The sequence below is a fragment of the Sinocyclocheilus anshuiensis genome, unplaced genomic scaffold, assembly GCF_001515605.1.
Source record: "Sinocyclocheilus anshuiensis isolate Anshui unplaced genomic scaffold, SAMN03320099.WGS_v1.1 scaffold450, whole genome shotgun sequence".
NCBI classification, from domain to species: Eukaryota; Metazoa; Chordata; class Actinopteri; order Cypriniformes; family Cyprinidae; genus Sinocyclocheilus; species Sinocyclocheilus anshuiensis.
Genome location: NW_015546056.1, coordinates 1,249,760 through 1,257,677, shown reverse-complemented (window position 1 = coordinate 1,257,677; position 7,918 = coordinate 1,249,760). Strand labels below are relative to the sequence as shown.

The 7,918-nt window shown below is 38.2% G+C and overlaps 1 protein-coding gene across 1 annotated transcript in view; it reads right to left on the bottom strand.

Annotated features, from left to right (window-relative positions):
- Positions 1–1,567: 1,567 nt before the first annotated feature.
- LOC107699310 (pituitary homeobox 3-like) overlaps positions 1,568–7,918 on the bottom strand; it is a 12,761-nt gene continuing 6,410 nt past the window's right edge. Inside the window, exons 2-4 of the mRNA XM_016500527.1 lie at positions 7,502–7,628; positions 4,671–4,876; positions 1,568–2,555 (exon numbers count right to left, since the gene is read on the bottom strand). Coding sequence (XP_016356013.1) covers positions 1,989–2,555; positions 4,671–4,876; positions 7,502–7,610 — 882 coding nt within the window. The 5' untranslated portion in view covers positions 7,611–7,628 and the 3' untranslated portion in view covers positions 1,568–1,988. The remainder of the gene's footprint in view (positions 2,556–4,670; positions 4,877–7,501; positions 7,629–7,918) is intronic.

The window sequence follows — 7,918 nt, the reverse complement described above, 5'->3', positions numbered from 1 at the left end:
GTGTGTGTGTGTGTGTGTGTGTGTGTGTGTGTGTGTTTTAACATATACACACACAAATGAATACTTTCCTTTAGGAAAGAGAATACATTTATTTATTTGTTTGTTTGTTATATATTTTCGCTATAAATATTGTTAATATTGTAAGAACAAGATAATATATATATAGAACGAGTGTTTTAATAAACAACAAATTTTAATTTTTGAAGATAATTTTACTAGTTTTGAGTAATGTCTAATTTTGTCCCAAAAGAAATGTTTTTGTTCTGAATTTCATATGCTGCATGTGTATTTTATGCAATACAATTGAATATGGTTTTCGAAGGATAATGTTTATGTATGTGTGTGTGTATTTATTATTATTATATTATTATTTTCATTTCTTTTTTTTTGCAGTTGATTAGTTTTGTCATGATAGAAATTATATCTAATTTTCTGTAATGCACTGCCAGGTGGGTGGGTAAGTTCTTGTTTGTTTGTTGTCTTGGGTGAGGTGCAATGGGAGATATAAGGTTGCAATAGCTGTAAACCTGAGCAAGCTCCCCGTTGCGTCTCTCTGGAGGGATGCCTCTCATACACTTGCGTAATCTTGGCAGCATTCCCTCGGAAGTACGAGGCATGGCACCAAGAATCCCCCCCGTTACAGGATAGTGAGTGGCACTTGATGGAAGCCCCTCCAAGACTGTAGGTCAAACAGATCAGTGACAGGCCAACGAGAACATCTATATCTCTCTGCCTCCCGCGCTCACTTCTGTTTAGCGTTGCCATGGATTTGAGGTTGCGTTGCTATGTCACAAGTGCATTGTGTCTTCGACCAGACCAGTGTCAGAGTGGTGTTTTCTTTCAAAGCATGGGTTATTCATAAAAACAAATAATCATTTATTTTAAGTTTAATGAGACAAAGCAGGCTACACCAGAAAAAGCTTGTTTTATAACAACTGCACTCTTACATACATTATATTAGTCATAGACTCCCTTTTTTTTAGAACACCACACAAATCTATTTACTCAATGGCTTTTTAGTTAATTCTTAAAAAAAGTCCTAATTTTCAGAGTTTTTCTTCTTCCGTATTTTCTTATTTTTCTTTTCATCTGAAACTACTCACTGCTAGGTTTCATCTCGTCATCTTACAACAACCTTTGACCCTTGACCTCTGACCTTAAGTGAATGGAATTCACAACAAAGATTAAAATTCCTTAAGGAGGTACATCCACTTGTGAGGAACATGCTCCTCTCATCATTAAAATACTACATGTCCGAGATACATATATATTAGGGCTGCACGATTAATCGCATGCAATATTTAACGCGCATCTTATCAGTAAAGCCGGTTCTGTAATCAGCGGTAAATCTCCATCACCTGCGTGCTTTCACATTGAGCAGCATTAACTACACAGAGCCGTTGCTGACTGACGAGCTGTGCTAAACCACGTTCATATTCGCGCAATTTTTTGTGCAGCCTGTCAGTAAACAACGGCTCTGTGTAGTTAATGCTGCTCAATGTGAAAGCCCGCAGGTGATGGAGATTTACCGCTGATTACAGAACCGGCTTTCTGACAAGATGCGCGTTAAATATCGCATGCGATTAATCATGCAGCCCTAATATATATATATTTTTTTATCACATACAATACAGAGTCCATTATGTACATCCTCTCGTCTGTACTGATGGTGAAAACAGGTATTCGTTTGGCTTTGCAACGTCTTCCCGTGAGCGCAGTGGAAGTGTTTAGGTCCTCTTTTGTACTTCTCTCTAATCATGCAGTGGACAAAAGCTTTTAAACAGTTGGTCGGTTCAGCGACAAAGTCTCGACATGTTATCGCATGAGTCCTGGTCCATTGTGAGGCTCCTTTCCTCGTGAAGCTTATTCCTATTCTGTCCTTTCAGAAACCATAACAAGTTCATGATGCCTCGGAGTCAAATGTGGGGTTGGCTAGACAAGAGCTTGAAATTTGGGTTGGGTTTTTTGGAGTGCTAGATGTTAGGACTTCATACTGGCCGGTCCACAGCATACTGGCAGGGGCTTAGGTTGGACACAGGGTTCTGCATGGTTGGGTAAGCGAAGTTAGCGTGCTGTTTGGCCTTGAGCCGGAGGCTGGCCAGACTGGAGTTACAGGTGTCTCTGTACATGTACGGACTGGCCGTGGTGGCATAAGGGCAGGCAGCTGCCGACACCGCCACAGAATTGAGGGTGGGGCTGTTCAGGTTGTTCAGGTTTCCCAGGTTATTGAGGCCTGAGCCCGGCACCCCTGCCACCGCCGAGGGCACCATGGAGGAGGCCATGTTCATGGAAGAAATGGAGCTGGGCGTGGAGAACATTGGCTGGGACGACAGTGGGCTTACATTCATGGAGTTAAAGAAAGGAAAGCTTTTGGCTGACAGCGGGCTGCTGGCCAGGCTCTTGGTGGCCCAGTTGTTGTAGGAATAGCCCGAGTACATGTCATCGTAGGGCTGCATGAGTCCGTTGAACTGGGCGCCGAAGCCGTTCTTGCACAGCTCGGCTTGCTGGTTCCTTTCTCGCTTTCTCCATTTGGCGCGGCGGTTTTTAAACCACACCTGTTGGAAAGACAATGAGGAAACGGCTTACGACGGATGCACATTTACCACAATGTAATGTAATTCGTGCAAAACAATACATTTGAAAACCATATTCATAGCATGCTCCTAACATCAAATATAAAAGGCAGAACTTTAATATCCCGATTTGAACAAGAAAAGTTCCACCAGGCAGAATTTAAGTGCTTCATTTATTAAACTAATTTATTCACTTATTATGAGTTTCCCCAGTGAGAAATGTCATTAAAGAGCTTCCCTCACATTTAGTCAGTTTTACATCCTATTTTTAGGGGATATTGGGTGGATTAAAGTTTTAATGTGAAAATTTAAATGAATATATTTCATTTAGCTCTCTGGGAAATTATAAAGCTGTTTTCTTGTCGGTCTTTTCCCTTTGAACGTGTTCACAGACTGTAATTAGTAAAAGAAACACAGGGGAGGAAAATAAGAAATTAAGAACTTCTTTTAATTATTAGGTTTTAGCAGTGTAAATACGTCCTTTATGGAAATGGTTTGCTTTAAAAGTAACATCCATTATATGACAGCGGCACAAAAAAAATGCCTTCCTCATAACTCTATAGCTAACTCATGACATTTTTTAATATTAGGAACTTCTAAAGAAATATGATAAAGACATAAACAATCATGACTCAAAGTTACTGTCTTCACATTAAAAAAAAATCTTAGATAATGATTCAATATTGCTGCACTTGTACTTGTTGATTCAGCCTGTTTTCTGGGAATATTTAATGACATCTTTTATCCAGTGTACTGTAAATGATACCAGTTTATATTGGGAGAGAGGGAATACCCTCCTCTGAATGTTCCACTGACACTTCGGCAATGGTGTTTAAAGCCTTCCAAAATAACTGAATGTCAAATATAGTTCAGTGGTTGGTGTGTTCATTCTCTATATTTTTGGCATAAAGGTATTTCATTATATATTAAATGGCTAGAATTTGTACTTAAAGCTATAAAGTTTCTTTATTGAAATATATGGTTCCATGAGGAATCTTTAAAATCCACAGAGCCTTTCAAATACACAAATGATCTTTATAGCGGAAAAAAAGTTCTTTCGATTATTCTTCACACTAAAAAATGGTTCTTTTAAGAACTGTTCAATGAAAGGTTCTAAAATGGTTTATCTATTGCATTGCTGTGGAACCTTCATCCACCATCTCCAAAGTTCTGTTGACTTTAAATGACAAAATCGTGAGTGAATGGTTAACAAATGTACATTCGTCCTCTCAATATTGATATAATGAATGTAAAAACCAGCATCAATTGGAGAAGAACCCTTCGCAGTCATGTGTGGTCCATTGTGGGGGGTTTTAAAGTATCCTGGGTCAAGCTGGCATCAGGTCAGGGCCATGATTTAGGGTTTGTGAGTTTATTAGGAGCACATACTCTATCAATTGCGTAAATCAATATGACAGCAGAAGCATGCGGAATATGTGGCATAAGTAATCCCCAGCTGGGATTACTGAAATACATGCACGGTTCAGGAGGCCACTGATAGACATTAGGAAAGGGGTATCTCTACCTCTGTTGTTCTTTCAAAATAACAACCAAGACTGTGTGCTATGTGACCTTTCCTCTGGCCAACATGAATTTGATCCATTAGATGCGACCCAGCCAAGGAGGTATAGCGATTGTATTGTCATCCATCAGAATGGGAGCCCACCTGCTCTCTTTGTGTGCTTCACCCATCAAACTTCTGCTTTTTGTTGGAACAGAAGGTCACAAAACGTTTCTAGGCTTTTCTAAGCAAACTATTGTTCACGTTACATCACAAATCTCAATTTAGCAGTATTCTGGAAACAGAAAAAAAAAACCCTGCCACAGCCAATACCAAAGCCGATGTCTTGTGTTTAAGTGTTCCTGAAAATCCTGGAATAGCCCGGGCCTATAATTTATGTCCCGTGGTTCAAAAGGACGCCCTTTCATTACACACAGTATCCAAATGCACCATAGTGACAGCATAGTGAACATAACTTCTTATCTTTGTCAGTCAGCGTGTCAACTCAGTGTGGTTTTGATTATAACATCTGCACATTTTTCTGGAACGCAATGTGCCGTAGCTATGCAGTGGTTTAGCTTGGCAGGGACACGTACCCGTACTCTTGCTTCTGTGAGGTTGGTCCACACAGCGATCTCCTCTCGCGTGCTCATGTCAGGATAGCGGTTTCTCTGAAAGGTGGCTTCAAGTTCCTGGAGCTGCTGGCTGGTAAAGTGTGTCCTTTGCCGGCGCTGTTTTTTCTTTAAAGAGCCGTCCTCTGGGTTCGACTCATCTGTGTGGTTCTGATGGGACTTCTCTGTGTCTGTATGGGTCACAGGAAAATGCATTAATTAAACACTCTTAAACTGGCATCTATGGTTCCCTGAAGGACCTTTAACATTGTACAAAAGGTTCTATAGTGGAAAAAGGTTCTTTAGATTGTAAAATGTTCTTCAAACTAAGAAAAAAAATTAAGAACTGTTCAATGAAATTCCCCAAAAAATAATATATATATATATACTTTTGGAACCTTTATTTTTAAGTATGTACATATACACAAGTCCCACTATTATCACAAAATACAATAGATTACAAACTAAAATAAGCTGTGGATAAACATATATGTGTTAAATACAAAAAAGCACTTTGTTTCTGTTTGGCTTGAAAACAGAACAAGATCAACTGCAGTGATTTTTTGTATGTGTGATGAAAATCGTCCCACTGTGGTGTAGAGTTCTGCAAATTGCAAATTCAAGACCCCGCAGAAAGGGCTAAATTAGCTGGCCACATAATCCTGGGATCAGCCATTAGGGCAGGTTTGGGGCCGTTTGGCAAGAGCTTAACTCTCTAGGAGCAGTTCGAACTAATCAGCAAGCTTTCCAGGACTCCGCAGGGCCTCTAGGAAAACCAACAAGACATCATGCTGCCATCTGTCAGTGGATAGATACCCTTTAACTCTTACAACATCAACTATTAAGAAGAAGGCACAAAAAATAAATTAAATTAAATCTTAAAAGTAACAAGATCAATATATTTTAAGTTAAGCTAAAAAAGTTTAATTAGGCTAAATTAATTTATTGTAACTTGACAACATGGATGAAAGAATCAATTGATGAGAAATCAGCGAAATAGTAGGTTTGTAGGTATCTGTCCTTAGGCCCTGTATGAATGAATGAGAGGAACACAGAACCTTCAATACCGACACGCTACATTTCCTCACTTGCTTTGTTGTATTACTGACAACGTTTTGAATTCATTGATTTGTTGTTCAGTTGTAGTTCGGTTTGTGTTAAATCTGTTAAATTTTGTTCATAAAAACAGATAAGAAATATATTTACAGGCTAAATACCTACAGAAGCAGTTGACTGAAAATACACGTGTTCACTATACACTATACAATACACAAAACCCCATTCTATTAAATTAAAATTAATATATTATTTAGAATTTTTTGTTTTATCCCTATATGATGTTCAGAGTGACTTTAAATTCTTGATTGGGGCCATGCATGTTTAAAATGTTTTCTTCAAATAATAGTAATAATAGGACTAATAATAACTTTTCATAGGCTATTATTAAATGCAGTGTAAAGATGGCTATAATGAAGATTTAACATCTCTTTTACTACAAAGCATGCACTTTTCAGAAATGTGGCAAGGATTCTGAAAGAGTAAAAGGTCTAAATAAAGCCATAACAAAGTAGGCTGTAAATGAAAGGTGAAAATGCATGATTATAATTTAATAGCTAAATATAGCCTAATAGTTTTTAACTGAGTGGCGCTCACTATTTTTGTGCTTTTCATTATTTATTAACGTTACAAAGCCACAAATTCTTCTGGATATATTTAGGTTAGGCCTATAGCTATCTTCTAATGATGTAAATTGCGATCAAACTTAAAACATTGTTTTTCAGGAGACCTCCCCTATATAGGTTCAAAATGATAAAAAGCACGTAACACTAAAATCGCTTTGCTCATTATGTTAATACATTTTAACAGTCAACCTAATTTTTGCACCGACCTGCGACTGTCAAATTGAAACGCGTTAGTTTATGCAATTTAAAACAGCCTGCCTATAAACCTATTAACAGTAATTTAAGTCGATAAATATGTTTTTCCTAGTTTGTTTAGGATTACATAATCCTCTGTCATGCAGTGTCTCAGTGAAGTGCATATCTTCCTCAGACCTTTGCTCTTTTCACAGGTGTTTAGGTTTATTCGCATAGGCCTACTGACTGAATCATTTGGATACCAAATTTGAGGCACAGAAATGAATAATTTATGCACCGTTCCTTCAGCACGTGACTGGCTAGCCGGGATCTTCTCCTTCAAATGGCGTCTGTCATCAGTGCACAATGCACACAGAAAGACTGTCCAACATCTGTAAAAGGTAGGCCTAGATTCAAATGACCCAAGATTATTCAAAACTACAACCAAAGATGCGGTGCTGTTATTACTAGCCCAATTCAACTTGAACGCGAATTAACTGGGGAAGAACACAGTGTGCTCTAAAATACCCAACAGAATGAGCTCATAATAACCTTCAGACGGTTCAGTCATGCATTTAGGTCGAAAGCTGGATGTGGACTATATCTCAAAACTAGAAGATGAGGGTTTGCGTCACGATAAATATGTATTAAATAGCAAATTCTGTACATATTAGACACACTCTTAAAAATAAGGGTTCTTTATTGGCATCAATGGTTCCACAAAGAACCTTTACCATCCATGGAACCTTTTCTTTCCACAAAAGGTTCTTTAGATTATTAAAATGTTCTTCACACTAAGAAAAAATGGTTCTTTTAAGAACTGTCACTGAAAGGTTCTTTATTTAACCTTTATTTTTAAGAGTGCAGGCGCAACTTCATTTTTAAGCCTGGGCTAAATCGGCTAGTCTCTAATTCGTGAATGCGTTTTTGTGTGTTAATTAAACATGAACATGAACTGACCACTGTTGTCTTGGCCTTTGCATCCCGGATCATGCTGAGGAGTCCCGGAGTCTGACAGAGACAGTGCCGGGCTACGGGCCTCACTGTCCGTTAGAAGGTTAAAATCCATCACCTTGACCGCCAGGCTCTGTGAACAGCACAAAGACATATTTACATTAATGATGATACACAAGCTCAGGCTATTGGCTAATACACATGAGACTGCATTGTTTGCTCAGGTTCACTGTGACGCAGCTCAAATTATTCTGACTTGTGATCTCTAGGCCTACATAAAAGGCACAAAAGACTTTTATGCATAGATTTTCGGATTTTGCATGTTCTTGTTACTCAAAATTCCTTAAATATACATATAATATTTCACGATTGATCAATGCCGCTTATAATCCAAAAAAAAAAAAAAAAAAAAAAAGAAAATTA